At 43.1% G+C, this 25,837-nt stretch overlaps 1 protein-coding gene and 2 long non-coding RNA genes across 8 annotated transcripts in view; all 3 read left to right on the top strand.

Moving 5' to 3' along the window:
* LOC125964950 (uncharacterized) overlaps positions 1-25,837 on the top strand; it is a 340,974-nt gene that overhangs the window by 135,169 nt on the left and 179,968 nt on the right. The window lies entirely within an intron of this gene.
* Positions 1-25,837, top strand: part of LOC125964949 (uncharacterized) — a 260,419-nt gene that overhangs the window by 104,083 nt on the left and 130,499 nt on the right. The window lies entirely within an intron of this gene.
* The window catches only part of TANC1 (tetratricopeptide repeat, ankyrin repeat and coiled-coil containing 1), a 230,760-nt gene that overhangs the window by 88,715 nt on the left and 116,208 nt on the right, over positions 1-25,837 (top strand). For all 6 annotated transcript variants that reach the window (XM_049712019.1, XM_049712023.1, XM_049712020.1 and 3 more), the window contains exon 3: positions 13,957-14,157. In XM_049712019.1, coding sequence (XP_049567976.1) covers positions 13,957-14,157 — 201 coding nt within the window. The remainder of the gene's footprint in view (positions 1-13,956; positions 14,158-25,837) is intronic.

Here is a 25,837-nt window from a genome sequence, read left to right on the forward strand (position 1 = left end):
AGTACGTGGGCTCTAGTTGAGGCACACGAGCTCAGTAGTTGTGGTGTGCGGGTTTAGTTGCTCTGCGGCATCTTAGTTCTCTGACCAGGGATCGAACCCACGTCCCCTGCACTGTAAGGTGGATTTTTTACCACTGGACCACCAGGGAAAGTCCCTATACATTCATTTTTATATTCTTTTCCATTATGGTTTATCCCAGGACAGATATATATATGTTATTTATTTGTTTGTTTATCTAGTCATTTATTTACAGTGTTGTTAATTTGTCATGCAGCCTTATAGAAATTGTTAGAGGGCTGTTTTTCCCAGTGATACTCAGAATGAATTAAGTAATGCACATTCCATTTTATATTTGAGAAATCATGATTAGAGTGGAATGTTAATATGGTTAGCTGGAGTGAGACAATATTGACATTGTTGCTAAGATATTTTACCAGACATGTCATTGAGGCTGCTGCTTCAGAAACTGAGCAATGCTGTTTTCTTTTTTTCCTCCCTCCCTCCCTCCTTTCTTTCTTTTTATTTTATTTATTTAACTATTTATTTATTTATTTTTGGCTGCATTGGGTCCTCGTTGTGCGCGGGCTTTCTCTAGTTGTGGTGAGTGGGGGCTGCTCTTCTTTGTGGTGTGCGGGCTTCTCATTGCAGTGGCTTCTCTTGTTGCGGAGCACGGGCTCTAGGCGTGTGGGCTTCAGTAGTTGTGGCACGTGGGCTCAGTAGTTGTGGCACGTGGGCTCAGTAGTTGTGGCTCATGGGCTTAGTTGCTCCGCGGCATGTGGGATCTTCCCAGAGCAGGGCTCGAACCCGTGTCCCCTGCATTGGCAGGCGGATTCTTAACCACTGCGCCACCAGGGAAGCCCCCTTCCTTCTTTCTTTTGTGATGGTGGTGATGGTGGTGGTAATGATGGAGCAGGAATATAACAAATAAAATGACAGAGTCAAAGAGTGAAAAGTCATCTCATTCTCTCCCCTACTCCCTGCTCCCCAGTACAGGTCTGAAAGGGATCTTGGTAAAAAGCCACATGTACACAATTGATTCATTCTGCTGCTTTCTAGAATGTATACTGAGTTGGTTGTATTGTATTTTTAATCTGTTTGTGGGGGAGAAACTTTAAATGCTGCTTAGAAACTTTGAGGCATTTTCCCACAAATGTTTATAGGTCCCATTTTCCTTGTAAGGAGTTGAAGCGGGATAAATGGCACTGCTCCGTGTACTCTCCCTTTCTCTTGTAACGAGGCCTGTTGGCAGACAGTTTTGCTGACGGGACTGCCAGAGTTTGGATTTGAGTAGTTAGTGAGGGGTGGTGTGCTGGTTATGGTATTGTTCTAAAAGTCTTTTTCCCTCCACTTATTTTTCCACCCCCAAAATGTCAGCATGTCCAGTATGACAGAATGTTCCTGATGATTATTATTCAGAGAAACATGACTTGCTAAATTATCTGTAGATGATAGTCAGAATTCCTTAAGCACCAACAGCACTCCATGTTCGTTATGCACCTTGGTCAGGGGATCCACACGGTGTGGGAAGGCAGACCAGGGTAATGCCGTGATTGGGAATTCTGACTGTGGTCTCAAGTCTGCCTGGGTTCAAATCTGGATCTACCGCTTACAGGCAACTTACTTAGCTTCCCTTAGCCTTAGTTTCCTCGGCTGTAACTAGGGGGCAGTGACAGCATTTACTTGCAATGGAATACGTTGAAAAAATTAGCTAATGGATATAAAGTGCTTAGGGGGTCTCTTATATCAAGTAAGGTCTTAATAATGGTTAGCTTAATCACCCTCATTATTAGGGCAGATACATTCAATGAGCATACACATATCGTTAAAACAGAAAACTCATAATCAATCCTGATGTGTTACCTGAGTACGTACTTAATGTGGAGCTCGAGGGTAAGCGAGCTCTGGTAGTTATGGTGGCGCTAGGTGTGTAATTGAGGGTGGAGGATGGCTTTAGGAGTTGGATATCCAGTGTGTCATTACAGTCCCCAGGGCTGCCTTATGGCACAGTTCTGGGGCACTGTCACATAGAATGTGGGGATGGTGGTCCTTCCCTCATCATTCCTCAGTCACACCCATCCCCTCCCAAGGAAGTTCTGTGTAAAAAGTGGAGTTTTCTATGTTTTTATAAATAAGAGGGTATATTCAGGTTGCCGGTTTTTAGTTTAATGCTAAGAGAAGGATTAAGTTTTTGGAGATTGGAAGTTAAAAGCAGAGGAAAGTGTAGACAGAGCTAGGGCAGTGAGGTTCCTTTTGACTACTTTGAAGTATACAGTTGAACCTTGAACAACATGGCAGGGAGGTGTGGTGACCCTCCCTGCAGTTGAAAATCTGCATATAACTTATAGTCAGCCCTCTGTATACGTGGTTCCTCCATCTCTGCAGTTCCACCTCCGTGCATTCAACCAACCACAGGTTGTGTAGTACGGTAGTTTTTACTATTAAAAAAAAATCTGTGTATAAGTGGACCCACGCAGTTCCAACCCATGTCGTTCAGGGGTCAACTGTACAGGGTAGGGAACTGGATCTTGGACCACACAGTGGGTGTCACAGGAAGCCGGTCCGTAGCTTCACTGTGGGAATAATCAACAAGGAAGAACATCCCCGATCAGTAAGACCTGGGAGATAGATGACTGTGGACAGTTTGGGCTAGATGGATGAGGGCAAATCAGCCAGGTGGATTAAGTAAAACCAGTGGGCATAGTTAGAAGAGCCTGGATAAAGGAAAAGTGAGCCCTCCTTCCTGAAGAAAGGAACTCATGAGAGCAGGAACTTGACAGGTATCCAGTGGGGGGGCTTGCTGGGAAACCTCTGGAAGTAAAAGGAGATAGATAAAAATTTATGTGTTACATAAATGTTTAATGGAAAAGTGTGTTTTGTCTTATAAAACATTCTCGTTATGAAAATGTCAGAACATACGTCAACCTTAAAATGTAAAAGGAAGGGAAAAATCCATTGATAGTTCCCACCCTCTTAGGAATAACCATATCAACGTTTTATTGAATTTCCTTCTAGTTTTTGGTGGTGCATATTATTTTCCCATTGTCATCATATGGCATATACAAAATTGTGCACATTAGGGCTACCCTGGTGGCGCAGTGGTTGAGAGTCCGCCTGCCGATGCGGGGTACGCGGGTTCGTGCCCCGGTCCGGGAAGATCCCACATGCTGCGGAGCGGCTGGGCCCGTGAGCCATGGCTGTGAGCCTGCGCGTCCGGAGCCTGTGCTCCGCAACAGGAGAGACCATAACAGTGAGAGGCCTGCGCACTGCAAAAAAAAAAAAAAAAAAAAAAAAAAAAAAAAAAAAAAAATTGTGCACACTAGCTTAAATGTTTATCCTGCATGTTTGAAAAATGATCCCGTGGTAAACTTAAATGCCTCTTTTTTTGTTAATTTCAGTTCCTTGGCAATGAAAATGGTCATTGTGGTGTTGTGTGCTACTCTTCTTCTTTGGGGTGCGTTATTGGCGAGGAGCAGTAAAGAGAGCTTTCCTTGCCCAGTGTCACAATCATGTAGAAAATGTTAGCCATTGTTAGCAAGTTCTGGCACAGGGCGCTATTGTTTGAAGAGGTCACCAGATAAAGAGGTTCTTTCTGGGGACTTCCCTGGTGGCGCAGTGGTTAGGAATCCGCCTGCCAATGCAGCGGACACGAGTTTGAGCTCTGTTCCGGGAAGATCCCACATGCCGCAGAGCAACTAAGCCCGTGTGCCACAACTGCTGAGCCCACGTGCTGCAACTACTGAAGTTTGCGCGCCTAGAGCCCGTACTCCGCAACAAGAGAAACCACCGCAATGAGAAGCCCGCACACCGCAACAAAGACCCAACACAGCCAAAGATAAATAAATTTATAAAAAAAAATTCTGCACCATGGGGTGAAGGATATGGTTTGAAAAACTCATTTCCTGAGTGAGAAGGGAGTAGAAGCAGAAGAGGGACAGTTGAGTGAAGTGTTGAAGGCTGGGCATGAGTTATAGTTTATTGCTTTTTCCCCCCACTCATAATGTCCCTACTGTTGAGTAGTTAATTTTGATTCTTAAGTAACTTTTTCCTCAAAAAGGATAAATGGGCTGGGCGTTTTCTGAGCCTTTGAGTACCTGAGAATGTTTTTTGGTTGGTGTTGCACTTGATAGAAAACTTGGTTTGGCTTTATGAGGTTTGGTCATGCTCTTTGCTCCCTCAGGTTTCAAAGATACTGCTTTTTGGCTTTCGGCTCTTGATGTTGGAGAAGAGAAGTGTTGTGAGTGGAATTGTGTCCCTCCAAAAAGAAAAAGTTGAAGTCCTCACCCTTGATACCTGTGAAAGTGACCTTATTTGGAAGTAGGGTCTTTGTAGACGTAATCAAATGAAAATAAGGTCATAATAGATTAGGGTGGGCTCTGCTGTAGGGACTGGTGTCCTTAGAAGAGACCCAGACACAGGGAAGTATGACATGTGATTATGGAGGTAGAGCTTGGAGTGATGTGTCTACAAGCCAAGGAACATTGAGGATTGTAGGCAACACCAGGAACTAAGAGAAAGGCATGGACCATATTCTCCCCTAGAGTTTTCAAAGAGAGCATGACCCACCTGACATGTGGATTTTGGACTTACAGCCTCCAGAAATGTGAGAATAAATTTCTGTTGTTTAAATAACCCAGTTTGTGGTACTTTGTTACAGCAGCCCTAAGAACTAATTGAAGAAGTTTGAGGGCAGTTGGGTTCTAGGTTCTGGTTCCTTTGAAAGTCTCTGCAGTTTTGTTTCCTCTTAATTATTTTTATAAAACTATATACTTACCTGGATGCTTGTGATACTTTTTTTTTTTAAACTATCAACTTAAAGTTTTGCCAGGATACGTCTAGGTATGGGTCTCCCTCTAGGGAAACAGCCTAGAGCACTGTGAGTTCTTTTTTTTTCTTTTTTTTCCCATTGGCCTTAGCAATATATATTTTTTTGAAGTATAGTTGATTTACAGTGTTGTGCTAATTTCTGCTGTATAGCAAAGTGACTCATTTATACACATATATACATTATTATTTTTTTAATTTATTATTTTTTTTGCGGTACGCGGGCCTCTCACCGTTGTGGCCTCTCCCATTGCGGAGCACAGGCTCCGGACGCGCAGGATCAGCGGCCATGGCTCACGGGCCCAGCTGCTCCGCGGCATGTGGGATCTTCCCGGACCGGGGCACGAACCTGTGTCCCCTGCATCGGCAGGCGGACTCTCAACCACTGCACCACCAGGGAAGCCCTATACATTCTCTTTTATATTCTTTTCCATTATGGTTTATCCCAGGAGATGGGATATAGTTCCCTGCACTGTACAGTAGGACCCTGTTGTTTATCCATCCTAAATGTAATAGTTTTCATCTACTAACCCCAAACTCCCAGTCCATCCCTCTCCCTCCCTCCACCCCCTTGGCAACCACAAGTCTGTTCTCTATGTCTGTGAGTCTGGTTCTGTTTTGTAGATATGTTCCTTTGTGCCATATTTTAGATTCCACATATAAGTCATATCATATGGAATTGTCTTTCTCTTTCTGACTTCACTTAGTATGATCATTTCTAGTTGCATCCATGTTGCTGCAAATGGCATTATTTCTTTTTTATGGCTGAGTGGTATTCCATTGTATGTATTCTTTATCCTTTCATCTGTCGACGGACATTTAGGTTGTTTCCATGTCTTGGCTATTGTGAATAGTGCTGCTGTGAGCATTGGGGTGCGTGTATCTTTTTGAATTATGGTTTTCTCTGGGTATATGCCCAGGAGTGGGATTGCTGGATCATATGGTAGTTCTATTTTTAGTTTTCTGAGGAACCTCCATAGTGGCTGTACCAACTTGCATTCCCATCAGCAGTGTAGGGGAGTTCCCTTTTCTCCACACACTCTTTAGCATTTGTTATTTGTAGACTTTAATGATGGCCATTCTGAGGCGGGTCCTTTTTTAATTTGCAAACCTCAATTCAGAAAAGATTGTTTTTTTTTTCTTTGAGTTTTAAAAATTATTTTGTGCTTGTTTCTCCTCAGAAATACCTTTGTTTTCCATATCTGTAATCTTTTCTTCATGAAAATGTTTGCCCCTTCCCCCTGCATCCTGGGGACACCTCCTCAAGCTTGTTCTTTATCAGTGAGTGGACTTTCTGTAGTGTTAGTTCTACTCTTTATGCCTGAAATGTGGATAATAATCGGCTATTGCTTTTGAAATGTCCTTGCTTTTCTTCCTCTTTAATACTAGTCTATACTAATCAAAAAAGAAATGCCGTATGAAGGGTATAGAGGCCATGTCCCCCTATATTCTATTGAGGGTGACAAGCAGTTCACTGAATTTTTATCTCAGCCTTCTTTGTTTGAATCTTCAAAAAGATAGCCCCTTTCCTTTTGCTAATAAGCTACATTCTGCTCAGTCTCCCACCATTTATTATTTTGAGGGAGGTGTTTAGGGAGTTGGCTTTTCATGGAAAGAGAAAAGATCTCATCAGCTCTGTTTTATCTACTGGAGTCAGTTGGTTTCTGCTGGTGGCTGTAGGGGGAGATACTGGAGCCAACACTGGGGCAGGGGATGGATGTCTCCCCATCCTGTGGGCTGAAGCCTGGTTAGGCCACCAATTGTTGCAATGAAAACAAAGCATGCTCCATTGTCATCCTTAAAATTACTAGGAATTCTTTGCTTTTCTGGCACCCCCTTATCTTTTGGAGTAGACTTTGCACTTGTGAGTTGTTGTCTTTTACTTTGTAGTTACAGGTATTTTATCAGGGTGTTGGGAGGGCTTGTTAGCCAGATACAATAGTTTAAAACAGAAACGGGAATTCGTGCGCCCGTACCCTGCCTCTCCCCACCACTGGCTGCTTCCCTCTTCCTCCTACCGCTGTATTCCTAGGTCCCATCCTGCCTTATTCCTTTCCCTTTTAGCCTCTCCTTATTCCCCTACCCCCCATCTAACAGGTCCCCATGCCTACCCCTCCCTCATCTTGCCCTCTCCCTGGCAGACCTGGTGTTTCCCTAGGGCCCTGCATTATCCTGTGTGAGCTGCTTCCACGAGTGCGCCCACACTCCACCCACAGCAGCAGAGATGACCAGGACATGAAAGAGCCAGGGTGCAGGGTGTGAGGAGAGAGGAAGATTGTGCTGCTCAGTGGGAGCGGGAATGCTTGGGGCTGCCGAGAGTCCCACCTCTTTCAGAGCAGGGCCCTGGGGCTCTTCTTACTCACCTGTCCTGTGTCCACCTCCGTCAACCAGAAACAAGCTCACCTCCGACCAGTCAGCACGCACACCGTCACTTTGAACAGTCTTTGTGGAAGGGAGCTTCATCTCGCCCACTTGCCAAGTTAGGCCATAGGGTGTGGCCCAGTTAGACTTAAGATCTTCATATCCACACCTGGCTCAATCCTAGGAAACGTAGATTTAAAATATTTATAGGAAACGTATGCACATAGCAAAAAATGTAAACCATTTAAAAGTGTATATACTTCCCATCCGTGTTCCCAGTTGGTGAGTTCCTGTTCCCAGAGGCAACCACTGCTCCTGGATCCTGTGTGTTCTTCTTAGAGACCTTCCATGCATGTACGAGTGTGTATATTTACATTATTTATATACACATAAAAAAACATACAGCGTGTGCACACGTGTATATAAACACAGGTGTGTATATATACATACACTCAAGGAATGCATGTTGTGCATAAGGGGAACATTTATTTAATCATCTACATGATTATTCCCTCAAGTTTCTTTTCCTTTTCATCTCCCTCCCACCCCTCCCTCCCTACCCCTTATCTTGTAATAGGAACACAAAACGTTTCAGATCTTTTTGACCACTTTCTTGTGGTCTCACAATCTTTGGCGGTTCTCGTTCCTGGCTGTACGTGAGAATCACCTAGTGAGGTTTCACTCACGACTGGTGCCCAGGCTGCACCCCAGAGCACTCGCGACAGCCTTCCCGGGAAGGGCTCGGGCTCCCTTCTGTGGCAGGGCTGGGAACTCCTGCTCCAGTCCTGTGCAGCGGGCCTGGCAGATCTCAGAGTCCAAGTGTGGAGTGTTTGACAGGACCCATGGACTTGGGGAATGAGTTTATCCCAACAAGGAGATGTAGGATAATGAATTCCACGCAGATTTAAGATGAACCCTGAACCCGGGTTGCTTTTGGCCACAGTTGCCCCACGGCTACCTTCATCACCTGGCTGTGTAGAGTGTCAGGATTCTGTCCTGTGTGGTGGGAATGGCATTCAGCACATCCACCCCAGGCAGAGAGAGCAGGACCGGAGGCTGCGAGAGTTAATGAGTTTACAGTATAAAGTGAAAGAAGAGGAAACTATTTAGGGTGCTTGATGACCGAACATCTATCTCGGATCTACTTTGCCTGTATGGTGACAGCATAAGGTGTGACTGAAAGAAAATTAATGAACACTGGGCCTGGGTGCCTCCCAAATGGAGTGCTGTGGAGCTAATTAAGCAGCCAGCATGAAAAGTGAAAATAGGTGAGGGAACAGGTTTCTTCTCACAGTGGCCGGGTACTGTGTGCATGTAGACCTACCTAGACTATTTCTGATCTTCCCTGTTAGGTATACAAAACGATATAATGTGGAAAGGCATCTCTCAGTAGCCTTTCCTTAGGGGAGCAGTGCCGAGAGAATGGACTCTGGATCGCACTGCCTGGGGTCAGACCTGACTCTGCCATTTGCCGGAGTCCTTGGGCGAGATACTTGATGCTTTCCGTGCCTCAGTTTCCTCACTGAAGGAGGGACATAATACTAGCATCTACCTTCATGAGTTGGCTGCAATGATACCAAGTGCCTGAAACCCTGTCCTAACACATAGTATATCTAAAAAAGCATTTATTATGTTAAAGTGCACCCTCCGGGGCTTGGGAGTGGGAGTGTTTCTGAGGTCATATACATATTCTTAAAGCTCAGAATCTCTTGCATGGCAACATGCCTTAAAGGGAAAACTTTGACAATTAGAGAGGAAATGCCAGTCTGTTTACTCATCTGTTTTGGAATAAAGTACATTTGGTTCTGTAACCCTTGAGTATTAAGAATAAAACTGAGGATAGTCGTTACTGAGCTCTGTTTAGAACCCACTTGGAGTTTTGAAGACAAAAGGGTAAACTTGTCCTATTGACCAGATTTTTCTGTACTCTGGAGTTAGCTGCTTTGTTGCCTCTCAGCAGTATTGTTTGAGAATTAGTCATGACTGTGTGAATAATGTTTTGGAAAATTGCTTTCTTGGATACATTAATCTTTCTTTTTGAAAATGCACATTAACAATCAGCTCTGGCTGGGTAGTTGGGGAGATCCTATAAGATGTAAAGCGGTTTAAAGTGCTTTCAGTTGCAGAGAGAAACTTCTGAGGGTTTCAAAAATGATACTGGATCTTGCGGGAGGAAATTTTTTCCAATTTTCTAGGTTTCTGTAAATATATATGAGTTATATGGTCATAAAGCCTTATGATGGAAAATATGTTTAAGAAACATGAGAGCACTCCCAGGCAGGGACTGCACAAAAGAAGCCCTAACACATTTAATGCCCTAGTTAAACGTATTGCACAAGTCCCGTTTTCTGGAACTGGATAAACAGAACATCTTTTCTCTTTCTATTCTAAGCTTCCATTCCCCCCTCCTCCATCTAGCCTCTTCAATGGCACAATAAATGGAAATCTTACTTCCTGCATCTGCAGACCTATTTACCTGAATGTCTAAGCTCACCCTTGCCTTTCTCAGATCTACTCTTTCTGAAATGCAGTTTTACTTTCATCTCCCTGGCTTCGTTGCCCTCATTTTTTTTTTTTAAGCCTTCCTTAATCCTGCACTCCATGCACTTTAATCTGTAATGTTGGACATTGCCACTCTGCATAGCCGCCTTTAAACACTCATCATCTCCCAGGTTCGCATTTTCTGCCATTATGAGTTTAAATCCCTTTTCACAGCCTGTAATAGTGGAAAAAATTAAAAAAGAACTGTCATCACAAGCTATTTCTGCCAATTTAAAAAGCCTTATTGGATGGCTTTATCCCCTTTGATAATTCTGTTATCTTTGCAAACTATGACTTGGATTTAGTTTTTGCACGTGTGAGTAAGTATATATGTATGTGTATTTACTTTTATTTATTACATATATCCGTATGTGTATTTATATTTATTACAAACAGGAAGAACCTTATACCCTCATGCCCTTTCTGGTCTTTTATTTTTGAAACTCAGAGTTGGTGATTTTAAAATAAGAAAAGGTATGTGTGTGTGTGTATGTTATGTATATGAATGACAGAGACTGTGTGACCTACAAAACCTAAACTTTTATAGCAAAAATGTGCTGACCCCTTTATAGAATTAACTCATTCAATAACATGTCTATTTTGGGACTTCCCTGGTGGTCCAGTAGCTAAGACTCCGTGCTCCCAGTGCAGGGGGCCTGGGTTCAATCCCGGGTCAGGGAGCTCTATCCCACATGCCGCAACTAAGAGTTCACATGCCACAACTAAAGATCCTGTGTGCTGCAACTAAAGATCGCATGCAGCAATGAAGATCCCACGTGCTGCAACTAAGACCCGGCACAGCCAAATAATGTTTTTAACAAAATAAAAACATGTCTATTTTGAGTACCTCCTTTTTTTTTTTTTTTTTTTTTCCAAAGTTAAGTTCTTAAATGTGTAGAGTAGTGAGTATGTTAGAGCATGAGCCAGCCACTTGGGGGGATTTTGGAAGTTCTAGCTGTGACCCTCCTCCTCACGGATAACCCCCATGCCCTGGCTTCTTGTCTGAGAACCTGTGTGATTGGACTAGGTGCTCTCTGAGAGTGAAAGCACGTTGGGGTAGATGTGAGTGTCCATGATGAATCAGTGGGAAACACCTGCCAGAGGAACTGGAGGAGGTAGTTGATAATATGGTTTTCCTACCCTGGAAGGGATGCGTCGTTCTACCTGGCCTGGGCATTTCTGCTGCAGCAACAGGAAGGGGGACTGAGGTGTATTTCCCATCACTTAATTGAGGTGGGGAATAAAATAGGTCACAGTCAACAGAAAAACATGTATTCAAAGCTAAAAGAAATGTGCTGGCCACACTGGTTGTTGCAGTGAGATGTTTTTAATTCCTCTTAAACCTCTTTAAGCATCTGTTGAGGAATGTTAAATCAACTGGAGAATTTCTGGTGTCATGTTGCCTAGAACCAATATTGTTTAGTCCTATAGATGCCCCAGGAGACTTTCACTTTCTGGCACTGGCGTCGGCATCCTTGTGATGCTCTTGGACTGCCTTTGACCTGAACCCCTTGCCTGATGCAGTTAAAGCACCAGACTCCGGAGTGCTGTCTCCAGCTTCTAAGCCGCTGGATCACCCACTTCTTTGCGCCATCTGCTCATACATAAAACTCCTTTCCCTGTTTTGTGCCTTTCTGATAAAAGGAAGTTGGGTGTTAGGGATCTGAAAAATAAAGCAACAGAACAGCATGTTTGGGACTGATATTATGGTGAGATGTCAAAGTAAACTTGAAATAGAGATCCTTCCTCCCCAAACCCCATCTCTAAGTCCTGTTTTATTGCAGACCACATAAAATCAAAGTGCTGGAGCACAGCTGCTCCGAAAGCTGAAGGTCTTCATGGTTATGGCTTTCTTTGGAAACTCATCCCCACCAGACTTGCAGTTAATGAAAATATTTGCTTTGCTTGATATAAACAAAGTTTATGGGCAGCATTTGTAATTAGGAAACTCTTTAATTCTCTTTTACCCCTCAGTCCCCAATTTCTCTTGTGTCACTGAAGAATTCCAAGTATTTAAGAAAATAAACCCTCTCTCAGTAATGAGCTCATTGTTTTATTTCTAATGTTGTCATAAAAGATGCATTTCTCCCTCATTTTGTGTCCTCATCCAGATTAAGTGACCTGAAATCTGAGGTTTGTTTGTTTTCGGTCAGAGATACTCGTGTGTGAGTAGGAAAAGACAGTGCCTTGTCACAGCGCCTGCTCCCATCAGGCCATCCCATAGCTATTTGGGTACCCAGGTTGGTGATTTAGGCAGTGTAAGGGCAGCCACAGGGCAGGGTAGCTTTCTTCAAGCCACATGGAAAACCAGTGTCGCCTCTTCAAGGCCCCCCACATTCTGTGTGTGTAACTCCCTGGGGCTGTGGGCTGTAGCCTCAATGCTTTCCAAGTTCTCATCTGTCTCCTAGGGTTTCTTGTGACACATCCAGGGATTAGATGACCAGGCACCATTCTTATAGGTACAGCACCTGCTTGCATTCCTAAGATGAGACGGAGGTGGTGGTGGGGACTGGTCATGAGAACCTGATATTGGACCAGAGAAAACAACTGTCCCTTCAACTGTCCCAAGTCTCAGCATGGTGGACCTTCAGCCCCAGTGGGAGTTGGCATTGTGGTGCACCCCCTGTTCTGCCTTAAGATCTGTTTCCTTGCCAGACTGTTGAAGGGGAAGCAGCTAGGAAGCTTCACGCCCTGGCTTAAGACGCCAAGGAGGAGGTTTTTGAAAGATTTCAGGCTTGTCCGTGGTGGCGCTAAGAGATTAGCTCCTGGGTCCTGGGCATTGGTGGTGATGGTATCTTATAGTGCAGGCTCGGGAAGCAGGGTGGGCAAGGGTTGTAAGAGGACCAGAGTGGGAGACACTGCAGTTCACTTGGACTTAGGAAGTAAGGATCTCCATTAACTCCTTCCTTCCTGCTTCCCTCCCTCATGGGCAGAAAGTCAATTTATTTGTCTTGGGTGTTGACATAATGTCCTTGTTTTTGAAAATTCGAGTGAGAGTTTCCTGGTAATTCTCGCTGTTTCTTCAAATGTCAGTCATTTGGATCTTTAGTTTCCCAAGTTTATTAAAACCCCTTCAAGCATAGCTGGCCCAGCTGAGACTGAAATTACCTTTCTGATGGTGCCAACTTATGCCTTGCGGAACCTGTGGCTTTTCTGTTCACAGCTCTGCTTGTTTTGAGTTGCCTTTGAAAGCCATGCATGAGCCTGTTTGCCTGTTTTAAATGCCCCCCTGGTCTGTGGAGGGGGTACCTCTCTACTTCACTGTGCCTCCTAACATGAAAAACAAGTACAGTGATGCCATTGGGAACTTGACACTTGGGGTTGCATCCTTTTTGAGTATTGTACACAAAGATCTGCAAAAATTGAGTTCCCACTTGGCTAGACAAACGGTTTAAGTTCAGATCCAGGCCTCGATTTTTCAGAGTCAGGAAGGCGTGGTAAACTTTCATCAGTTGGATAACTTTCATCAGAGAGAAAAGTTTGCTTGTGGAAAACTTTCTATACTTTTCCAGTTCTGCTGTATATAATTCAGCGCTTAAAGATGCTTTTTTAATCATCAGGAAAATGATTTACCTCTTCTTCTTGCAGCATCTCAGTTGCTTCTTTGTATATACCTGGGGGTAAGGAGGAAAGCATGTCATCTCAGTACTTGAGGACTGGCTGTATTTTTTCAGAGGTGCTGGTCCTAGCCGATGTAGTCCCTTCCTTGTGTCCTCTCTACACTGCAATTGCCTCCTCTGTATTTTTTTTTTAAAATACGTCTACCACCCTAGAATGTTTAATTTCCCCCCCTTTTTTTTTGCTGCACCACGTAGCTCGCAGGATCTTAGTTCCCCAACCAGGGATTGAACTGATGCCCTCGACAGGGAGAGAGCAGAGTCCTAACCACTGGACTGCCAGGGAGTTCCCTAGAATGTTTAATTTCGTTACAGTAAGCTTGTTTGTCCTTAAGTTCATTTAGGGGTTGAATACTGAGGAGAACCTGCTTCATCAGTGAGCCACGGTTCCAGTCTCATGACTAAGGGTTTGGGCTGCTTGAGTTGTAGGACGGTGGAGTCTGTGCCATGTGGAGTATGAAGTGAATGGGATGCAAGAAGAATCTTAAAAAAAAAAAAAAAAAATTCCACACACACATATGGCATATGGGAATTCTAAGAATGTAGTTCTTAGGAATTAAACTCGCATCTAGCTATCACGGATGGCCTAACCTAAGGTTTTCTCTCTCTACTCCAGGAGGTGACTTTGGTCTGGAGATTTCCCCTCCAGTCCTGCCCCCTGGCCATGGTGGTGAGTTTTCTGTGAGCAGCCTTCCAGTGGCAGAGGACGCCTACAGGGTGAGCTTGGCCAAAGGTGTCTCCATGTCTCTGCCTTCGTCACCTCTGCTGCCTCGACAGTCTCACTCTGTGCCATCAAGATCAACCAAAAAGTCCCCAGGTAAGCGAGCAACAAAACAGCCCCCAAGCTGCATGTACTGGAATTAGGCAGAACTAGTGCTTATAAGAAATCTTCTGGGAGAAGGTTTTTTCTTTGTTACGGTAACTTCTCGAAGAAGGGAATCTTCAAAAAAAAAAAAAAAAGATGATTTGAATAGATTGATTTCTTTAGTTCAACCTATATATAAACTATTTTGATTGCCCAGGCTATAGTTTTACGAAGATTCATGTTATCAAGATTAACCATCAGTTTTGTTTTCTTGTTCACAGATTAGGGCAACGCTGTAATCTAAATTCATTGTGGTGTGTTTAAAGGTTATGGATTTTGGCAAGTGTAATCCGACCACAGTCTGTTTATTACCACCCAGCGCTATATACTGATGTGTTTCCTTGATTACATCATCCAGCATTTGAGCAGCTATAAAATTTAGTTGTTGGTGAAAATTCAGACTTGTAAAGGGGTGGAACGAGGGACTCACGGAGTCCTTGTTTGAGGTATTTGGCTTCCCTTATTATTACCTACTTTTTGCACTTAACTTTACCAATAAAAACGCAAACATTATTTCACTTTAATCAGATGTGAGGAAGGCCTTTCCAAAATAATGATACACGGAATCATAAAAGTTCTTTGATCTTCTTTTAGGTTTTCTGAGTATTTGTTTACTGAGGGCAAGATAAATTGGGGCCTTACTGATCATATGCCACTGTAAGAATTGGTCACATTTACACACAAACATGTTTGGAATTGATCTAAGATCTGCTCTGGGACTGTGAAATTGGTATCTGTTTTTCTAATCTCCTGAATGAGTGTGTTACTTGAGATGTTATAGGCATTATTTCTGAATCATTTAGTGGATATTTGCAGTTTATGTGGGGTAAAATTAAGAGCGCAGACCTTAAGCTCTGAATGTTAGAAATGGTGCTGTGAATTGGTGAGTGTCCAAAATCTTTTATTCTAGAACTTTCTTACTTTGGACAACATTGTTTACAATCCAGTCATTAGCTGGAACTTGGAGACCTCTTTGGTATGAAGTGATTTCCTGTGCCAAGGAATCTGACCTGTTTATCAGTATTTGGGGAAATTCCTGGAATGTCCTTTCTTCTCTTTGCCCTCCCCCTACTGCTATATCTCTTTGTCAGATTTCTTCTCTTCTTTCAAATTCCAGTTCCCACACTGCCTCTTTTGCCGGTTACCCCACTGGAATTACTCCTTTTTACAAATTGTGCACAGCATTTTACTGTTATTCTTACTAGCTTCATCATTTGTCCTTTTTTCTTGAATTAGTGTGTATGTGCTTCCTATGTCTGATGGTTGAGGATGGGCATGATGTCTTCTCCAAGTATACCTCATCTATATAAAACAGATAATAGAGGTTTCCCTCCTATAGTCTGTGCTACTGCAGATGAATTGATGCTTCTTGGGCCCTAGGATTGGCCAACACCTGAGAGACTCTGGGGAATACTGCATTTCAGATATAGTTTTATTAATAAAAAAATCAGTGTTAGTTTTAGTGGGACTTCAATCTTTAAATTTTTTTTTCCAGCTTTACTGAAATATAATCAACCCATGGCATTGTAAGTTTAAGGTATACAGTGTAGTGATTTTATATATATATATATATATATATATATATATATATATATAAAATATATTACAGACTAATTACCACAATAAGGTTAGCTAACATATTCATCACTTCACAGTTACTATTTACTTATTTATTTTGTGGCATTTTAGGGGGACATCAGGTAGCAATGAGTGGCATGGCAAGCCTGGGCAGAGTGGCAAGCCAGAAGAGTCTCATTTAGGCTGCAGGCACACCTGCAGAGAAATCCCTGACAAGGCCTCGTCTCCTCTGTCCTGACCAAATTAGATATCTTTGGTTTTAGAGAAAATATCCCAAAGTTTGTTTTTCTCCATGGGAATAAATTTATTTCTGCTAAGGTCTTTGCAGGGCCTTATGAATAGAAGGGAGTAGTTAGCTCTGCAACATTCAACGTTTTAGTGGGTTGAAGGAAATATTCTCCATATTAGATGCTTTTGGTCCAAATGATAATTAAATACACTAAGCAGATTCCTCTTTGGTGGGGCAGTGTTCGTGGATTGCCCAAATTTGTACATCAAATTAGTGTCTCACAGTGTTAATTTGGTTTCATTATCTTGGTAATTTTAATTCGAAAAGGAAAGTTAAAGGCAGAGGTGCTTGCTTAAAAATGGCAGTGACTCAGGATGCATCAGACAGTAAACAATGTTTTTTCCAGTGTCGAACACACACAGATTTCTGTTTAAACCATGTTGTTGGAAAAGTATCTAGAGTCCTAATGTTCTACCTGCCTATAAAAATAGTTGACATACTGTTGTGAACATGCACTGGATTTTAAAATAGCCATCTATTTAAAAAGCTAGCACTGTTGTTGCTAATGATACAGTAAATATGGTGTGTGCGCAGAGCCCATAGTTAGAGACCCGCCCCCGCCTACCCCACCCCCTCTGTTTTCCCTCCCCATCTGGCTTTGCTTCAGGAGCACATCATCTTTCAGCCCCAGCTCTGAAAGATGCTGACTTCTGTTCTCATTTGTAAGATTAGATGCCTTTTTCTTTTGTTTAAGGCAAAAACAAAATGAAAAAAAACTGCACCAAGAACCAAACCTGTTTTACTTGTTTGGGTAGAAAGTCTTCACTAATTGACGCTAATCAAGAAACTGTTGGCCCGAAACTGTTATTCTAGCAAAGGTCAAATACTATAAACTCCTGTCACAGGCACTCAGCACAGCCTGCATTAATAATGAAAGTTTGTATGCTAGTATACTTGGTGATTGGCTCCTGGGCCATGGGAACTCAGGACCAGAGAAAATGTCGTTAATGTCGCAGTAATGTGACCCTGCATTTCACATGACTTGAGTTTCTTACGTTCTACTTACATTGCTAGTTATTATTTTTATTTACTCTCCTTCCACCTTGCTCCACCTTATTGATATGTTTTTCACTGCTAGTCGGAAGATTCAGTTTCCTGAGTACTGTTTCACATTTTTTGTTTTTTTCTAAATGAAACATAAATTTTCTGTTAATGAAAACAAGGATCAGTATCCATTAAGTAGTGCTGTGGCTGGTGCAAGCCTTTTTGGGTTAAGAATTCATTAATATTTGTAATGCATTCTTTGGTCTCCGAGAAAAGAGCAAGCCCATTTCCTGTGGATTGTTTATTAGTAATATAATTTGTTACTTTATATTTGGATTACATTTCCCAGATCACTCTGGGCCCATTATGGATCAAAAGGAGGCACAGAGCAACCATTTAAAACACTGAATGGAGTAAAACAGCAGATGGTGAAAAGTGGGTGATACTGCTTTTCTCATCCTCGCATATGGGGAGGCTGGGTAGTGCTGGTTATAGTCATCCCCCCTTATTTGTGGTTTCTCTTTGGTTTCAGTTACTCGTGGTCAGTATCCAAAAATATTAAATGGAAAATTCCAGAAGTAAACAATTCATAAGTTTTTTTTTTTTTTTTTTTTTTGGCTGTGTCGGGTCTTTAGTTGGGGCACGTGGGATCTTCGTTGAGGCACGTGGGATCTTTTGTTGCGGTGTGCGGGCTTGTCTCTAGTTGTGGCCTACCCAGCCTGGCGGGCACCAGGGCGCGTGGGCTCTGTAGTTGGTGGCACGCGGGCTCTCTAGTTGAGGTGCACGAGCTCAGTAGTCGTGGCGCGCAGGCTTAGTTGCCCTGTGGCATGTGGGATCTTAGTTCCCCGACCAGGGATCAAACCCGCATCCCCTGCGTTTGAAGGCGGATTCTTTACCACTGGACCACCAGGGAAGTCCCAACAGTTCATAAGTTTTAAATTGTATGCCGTTCTGAGTAACTCACATGATGAAGTCTCGCTCTGTCCTGCCCAGAATGTGAATCGTCCCTCTGTCCAGTGTGCCCTGCCCATTAGTCTCTGCATAGCCCCCTCAGTCATCAGATCCACTGTTGTGATATCGAGGTGCTTGGGTTCAAGTAACCCTTATTTTACTTAATAAAGGACCTGAAGTGCAAGAGTAATGATGCTGGCAGTTCGGTTATGCAAAGAGAACGGTTTGTAAAGTGCTTTCCTGTAAGTGAAAAGGTTCTTGACTTAATAAGGAAAAAAAAATCATATGCTGAGGTAGCTAAGATCTATGGTAAGAACTAATTTTCTATTCGTGAAATTGTGAAGAAGGAAAAAAATGTGTGCTAGTTTTGCTCTCGCACCTCAGACTGTAAAAGTTATGGCCACGGTATGTGATAAGAGCTTTAGTTAAGATAGAAAATGTGTTAAATTTGTACAGTAAGGTACTTTGAGAGAGGGGCCCCATTCTATTTTATTGTTAGTCACTGCCGTTAATCTCTTACTTTGCCTAACTTATAAATTAAATTTTATCATAGGTATATATGCATAGGAAAAAACCCTATAGTATACGTGGGGCTCAGTACTGTCAGCAGTTTCAGGCATCCACTGGGGGTCTTGGAACGTATGAGGGGAGCTGCTGTATTTGCATCTCTGCCGTCTCCAGTCCCAGTTCTGTGTCAGTTGACAGAGCTGATGCAGCAGTTTTGAAAACCCCCCTGGCTGTCTGTTTCTTTAAGGGAAAAACCTCAAAGCTGACAGGCTGTAAAGTGGAAATCATTCTGCCCTTTGATTCTTGGACCATGAATTAATGTCCACCAAGGCCCTCCTTCCCTCACCCTGCTGGAGTGTTTCTTGTAGAAAATTTGGAAATCCCAGTGTAGAGACAGAACTATGCTTAGTGTTTTGATTTTCTAGTTTTTTTTTTTTTCAATCGATTCTTCCTAAACCCAGGACCACACGCACTTTGCCATTTTTCACTGAATATTATATCATGAGCACGTTCCAGTCTGCTTGAAGAATTTTGACATTCGATGTCCATTGTTTCAATATTCCGTAATTGATTTTTAACTAATTTCTGGCTGTTAGATATTTACATTATTTTTCAGTTTAAAAAAATTGTAGCGTGAGCCAAGGTATTTTGTTTTTGCTATTAAATGCCTATGAATTTTTAATTTTATAAATGTATTTTATTTATTTTATTTTTGGCTGTGTTGGGTCTTCGTTGCTGCGCGCGGGCTTTTCTCTGGTTGTGGTGAGTGGGGTCTACTCTTTGTTGCGGTGTGCGGGCTTCTCATTGCGGTGGCTTCTCTTTTTGCGGAGCACGGGCTCTAGGTGCGCAGGCTTCAGTAGTTGTGGCACGTGGGCTCAGTAGTTGTGACGCATGGGCTTAGTTGCTCCACGACATGTGGGATCTTCCCGGACCAGGGCTTGAACCCATGTCCCCTGCACTGACAGGCAGATTCTTAACCAATGCACCACCAGGGAAGCCTGAATTTTTAGTTTTAGATGTGATAAAATACACATAATAAAATTTCCTATCTTAACCATTTTTAAATGTATAGTTTAGTCATGTTACATACACTTACATTGTTGTGCACCCAGTCTACAGAACTCCCCATGTGAATATTTTTGTTCAGTAACTTTTACATACGTCTGATCTCTCAAGAGTAGCAGGTTCTGGGAAGTGGAAGTATTGCACTAAATGGACTACATGTTTTTTTTTTTTTTTTTTTTTTTGGTACGCGGGCCTCTACTGTTGTGGCCTCTCCCGCTGTGGAGCACAGGCTCCGGACGCGCAGGCTCCGCGGCATGTGGGATCTTCCCAGACCGGGGCACGAACCCGTGTCCCCTGCATTGGCAGGCCAACTCTCAACCACCGTGCCACCAGGGAAGCCCGATGGACTACATTTTTAAAGATTTAAAGATTCTTGGTACATACTGCCCAGTCACTTTACAAAAAGCTGCATTGATTACACACTCCCGCCAGCGTTCTTCGAGTGCCTCCTTTTGAAGTCAGCATCGTCAGGGGACAGTCTTGAGTGGATGGGCTAGTAGGGTGCTTCGTCAGGCCTCGTTGTGGACCACTGAGAATCAGCAAGAAGAGGCTGAGAGTAGTCGTTCTGTAACCCTCCTCTTTTGAACTTCCCTTCTGTCTGCGCTTCTCAATTTCCAGTTTTTCTTTCTTTCCACGGTACTATGGCCAGGGAATTATCACAGCTGAGTCAGATCAAGTTCATAGTCAGAACCACACTCAGCTGGCTTCCAGTTTTAGCTACTGCCGCAGTCTCTGTTCTGTGTGCGGACCTTGGAGGATCACAGACAGGTTGGGGTTGGCAAGGCCTCTAGGGCACAACCAGTCAGGCCTCTTTGCAGATACGGAAGCATCATTACGGAACTTGCCCCAGTGTGCAAGTTAAGGTAGAGGCTGCCCTAAGTCCAGCCCCCTGCCCTGCCCTAGCACGTTCTCCTATGCCAGTGCCAGTCTGCATTGTTCTGTCTGCACATTGCTGACACATGAGCTGTAGGTGACATGGCACTGTGTTCTGGTTGCATGCCCGGGGGGAGGCTATAGGCTGGAGGTTGTACACACAAGCATCTGTGAGGCTTCTTCCTAGGGAGGTGGAAGAGAGCACGGGGAACACACAGTCTCAGCACAGGTCTGCTGGAAGAACCAGCTAGTTCTCAGTCCTGCTGTCACCTCTGAGTAGTCAGGTCACAATCAGGGCTCTGACCTTCAGCAAGGACGGTTCCTCCTGCTGTGGTGAACTGGACAGCTCTCTTTGTTTCCTCCTGCAAACTTGTTATATGACCGCCTACTCCAAGGAGCCGGGCGGCCCTGCCTGTACCTTACCGCTCCATGCAGCCGTGACCAGGACACACATACTTTGTTGTTCTGTGCTCACACACAGACCTGTGTGCATTCGGTTTGCTCCACTGTGAACTTAAGGACCTTTGAGTGCCGTTAATTCTCCTGCCTGTGGATCCTGGTTCACCCATACACGATTTGGCTGTACCATGCGATCATACCCAGGAATTTTAAAGAAGACTGCTTTAAAATTTAAAGCAGCCCTTTGGAAAAGGGTCCTACCTTCAGAGATGCTGATTTAGTGCATGTGAGGTATGGCCTGGGCGTTGGGATTTAAAAAAAAAATCTTCCCAGGTGATTCTAATATGTAGCAAAGTTTGAGAACTTTGGTAAAGAATATGTGATTAGATGATAAAATTCCTTTTCAATGAAGGTAGATATAGATATTTGTTATCTTTATTTTTTAAATTTTAGAATATTTGTGGAGGAAAATTCATTACAAAAATGTACAGAACAAGGTACAGTAAATCTTGGTCCCTTCCACCCCCGTGCCCCTAAAAAGACAACCATTTCTGACAGTTGGTTGAATTTCTGGGTTTTTTTCTTTACTTATTTTATTCAGTGGCTGCGTTGGGTCTTTGTTGCTGTGCGTAGGCTTTCTCTACTTGCAGCGAGTGAGGGCTACTCTTTGTTGCGGTGTGTGGGCTTCTCATTGCAGTGGCTTCTCTTTGTTGCAGAGCACAGGCTCTAGGCATGTGGGCTGCGGTAGTAGTGGCATGTGGGCTCAGTAGTTGTGCCTCACGGGCTCTAGAGCGCAGGCTCAGCAGTTGTGGCACACGGACCTAGCTGCTCCGTGGCATGTGGGATCCTCCCAGACCAGGGCTTGAACCCTTGTCCCCTGCACTGGCAGGCGGACTCTTAACCACTGCGCCACCACGGAAGTCCGGTTGAATTTCTTTCCTGCCTTGTTTCTGTAGTGAATAAATGATAGTATTTGCCCACTCCCCCTAGCATCGTACATGTAAGACGATCCCAGTTTCCCACTAAATAAAGAACATTCTTACATATTAATATTTAAAAGCCTCTTTATATTTTCATTGGATAGGCTTTAACTCTAGGATTACTAGTTGAAAAGTGTTTTGATTAATGTTGTGAATGGATTATTATATACTTATAGGTCATTTGTACTTTTTTCTTTGGGGAATTCTTGTGGTATTTGTCTTCTGTTCTACTGGGGCAATATAGAGTTCTTACTGAATTACCACAGCTTTTTTGTTGTTTGTTTTAAGGCCATCAGTCATGTATGTTATTCAAAAATTTTCCCAGTTCATGATTTTCCATTAGGTTTATAGTGTTTTATGACTCACAAAAGTTTTTTGTTCTTTCAATTCAAATTTACATATTTTTCTATTATCATTTATCCCTTTGCATTTTTTTAAAAAACAGCTTTATTGGGATATTTTGCATATCATATAATTCATCCATTTAAAGTTTACAGTTCAGTGTGTTTAGCATTTTCACGGGGTTGTGCATCCATTGCCACAATCTAATTTTAGAACATTTTTATGTCCCTTTAAAAAAACAATCCATTTGCATTAGCAGTTACTCCACATTCCTCCCTCCCTCCAGCCCCCTACCGCACAGCCCTAAGCAGACACTAATCTATGTTTTTTTCCTTTACGGATTTGCCTGTTTGGGGCATTTCGTATAAATAGAATCATATGATATGTGGTCTTTTGTGACTGGCTTCTTTCATGTATGTATTATATACGCACGTTTTTTAATCCATTCTTCAGTTTATGGACGTTTGAGTTGTGTCCACTTTTTGGCTATTATGCATAACGCTGCTATGAACATTTGTGTATGCATTTTTGTGTGATTGTAGCTTTTCATTTTTTTCTGGGGTACGTACCAAGGAGTGGAATTGCTGGATTAATATGATAACTCTATGTTCAACCTTTTGAAGTACTGCCAAATTATTTTCCACCATGACTGCACTCTTCTGGATTTCCAGCTGTGGAGCATGAGGTTTCCAGTTTCTCCACATCCTTGCCAACTCTTGTTATTATCAATCTTTTTGATTATAGCCATTGTAGTACATGTGAACTGGTATCTCATTGTAATTGTAAGAATTCTTTGTATGTTCTAGATACAAGTTATGCAATATGCAAAATTTTCTTCCATTCTGTGCTCTTGATACTATTGTCATAAGTGTTAGAGTTTCAATTTTTTTTTTTTTTTTTTTTTTGCGGTACGTGGGCCTCTCACCATCGTGGCCTCTCCCGTTGCGGAGAACAGGCTCCAGACGCACAGGCTCAGCGGCCATGGCTCACGGGCCCAGCCGCTCAGCGGCATGTGGGATCCTCCCGGACCGGGGCACGAACCCGTGTCCCTCCCCTGCATCGGCAGGCGGACTCTCAACCACTGCGCCACCAGGGAAGCCCCAAAGTTTCAAATTTTGATGTCCAGTTTATTAACATTTTGCCACTGTCTTTTTGATGTCGTATCCAAGAAACTGTTGCCTAGTCCAAGGTCACAAAGATTTATGCCTATGTGTCCTCCTAAGAGTTTTATAGTTTTAACTCTTACATTTAGGTCTGGATCCTTTTTAACTCCATTTTTTGTGAACGGTGTGTGGTAGGGGTCATCTTCATTCTTGCATATGAGGAAGGATATACAGTTGTCCCAGCACCATTTATTGACAAGTCGATTCTTTTCCTGCTGAATGGACTTTGAGTGATCAAGTCACTGTTGTGCCCAGACCAGCCCTTCTGTTCCACTTCCCCTTTGCTTATTCTCTTTCTTCTGTCTTAGGTCAAAACTTTCTCTTTCAGAGTTGACCTCAGGTGTGGCTTGTATCTGCTGCTTCATCCAGCCTTCCTTTATGTCTCTCCTTTTCCCTATATGAGAAAAAACTTACTGTTCCAAACACCTGTAGCACTGTGCTTCCTCCTCCCTCTGCACTGCCTTTCATGGCGTTTCACTGCCTTGACATTCCGTGAGTTCCTTGTCTTTGGATCTTGCCTTTGTGTTTCCCCTTGGATACTTGGAAACAGGATCTAATCACTTCCTTCAGACAGTTACCCTGGTGATGGGGCACTGGTATGCACCTATTAAAATGAGTAGGATTTTAGTAGTCCACCTTCACCAGTTCCATGTGATTGGTTGAAAATCAGGAAAACAATTTAAATTGCAGCACCTTGCATTTGTAAAGCTGGGAACATACCTTTCCCCATATCTAGAGAGAACTGATGCTTAATTAAGGTCGTACCTCTCTCAGGACTTTGCTGTGATCAGGGATAGGCAAAGAGGAGTATGTTTGAAACTGAATCAGCAGCCTTCTCATGCCTCCTTTTCTATGGTCCTGTCACTCTTCTACTTTCTTGGGCTTCTGGCATTTTTTTGCTGCGTGATTCCCGCCACCTGTAGTTAATGATGACTGGAGGTTTTACCCAGTCCTACTTTACGGCAGTGTCAGGTGCACCCTTTGGTGGTGTCAGATGGCGGCTAGAACAAACCAAGTGCCGTGCTCAGAAATGAGGGTTTTTACTTTAAGAAAATAGATGGGAGCAGAGGCAGTGGCGGTGGGAACCTCTTCTTTTTGATCGTTTCTGATTCACAGAGAAACATAGAAGTCACAGAAGCCCATGGAAGCTATCGCACCCCTATCTAACATTAATGAAAGTTAGTGAGGGGTCAAAACCGACAGGAAGGAAGGATTGATGTTCCAGCCTGAATCCTCAAATTTGTAGTGAAGCAAGTCTGTGGGTGGGTCAGCAGGAGCAGCTGGCTTTGTTCCAGGCAGAGTGGCAAAGGTGTGCAAAGCTGGGAGTTGGGAAGCGAAAGTGGACATAGAATGGTGATCTCTAGAAGAGAGGTCAGTAAGAGCTGGAGCGTCCTGCAAAAGGAAAACCGGGACCATCAAGAAAATCTTCATTATTCAGGCCTGGAGTGTTGAAACCAGTAAGCTTTGCCTCTGGGGCTTTATTGAGAGTTACCAGCTAACAGTTACAGATGGAACCCCTTTTCTGTGCAAGGGTTCTGAGAAATAAAATTTAGGAAACTCTTCCAAGGAGATGTGACTTTCTTTTTGTTTCTCTCACCAACAAAATGCTCCTTTATTGGCCAAAGGTCCTAAGTGGTAGTTAATGAGCTCACCTTTTTTAAAAAATAGAATTTATTTAAGAACAGTTTTAGGTTCCCTGCAAAACGAAATGGAAGGGTACAGAGATTTCCTGTTGACTCCTGTCCCCACACATGCATGGCCTCCCTCATTGTCAATATCTCCACCAGAGGGTACATTTGCTACAGCTAATGAATCTGTATTGACACATCTTTATCACCCCAAGTCCAAAGTTTACATTATGGTGTTAGACATTCTCTGAGTTTGGACAAATGTATAATGACATGTATCCATCACTGTGGTATTATACAGAATTTTTACTGCCCCCAAAATCCTCTGTGCTTCACCTAATCGTCCCTCTCTCCCTACCCCAACTCAAACCCCTGGCAACTACTGATCTGTTTACTGTCTCCATGGTTTTGCCTTTTCCAGAATGTCATAGAGTTGAAATTATACAGTATGTAGCCTTTTCAGATTGATTTTTTCATTTAGTAATAGGCATTGAAGATTCCTCCATGTCTTTTCATGGCTTGAGAGCTCATCTTTTTAGTGCTGAATAATATTCCATTGTTTGGATGTACCACGGTTATTTATCCATTCATCTACTAAAGGACATCTGGGTGGTTTGAGGTTTTGGCAGTTATGAATAAAACTGCGGCAAACAGCTGTGTGGAGGTTTTTGTGTGGACATAGTTTTCAACTCGTTTAGGTAAATAAATACCGAGGAACGTGATTGCTGGATCATAGGGTAAGAGTGCTTAGTTTCATAAGGAACTAACAAACTGTCTTCTGAAGTTGCTGTACCCATTTTGCATTCTCACAAGCAATGAATGAGAGTTCCTGTGGCTCTGCATCCTCGCTAGCATTTGGTGGTGTTAATGTTT

This window comes from Orcinus orca, chromosome 7, assembly GCF_937001465.1.
Source record: "Orcinus orca chromosome 7, mOrcOrc1.1, whole genome shotgun sequence".
NCBI lineage: Eukaryota > Metazoa > Chordata > Mammalia > Artiodactyla > Delphinidae > Orcinus > Orcinus orca.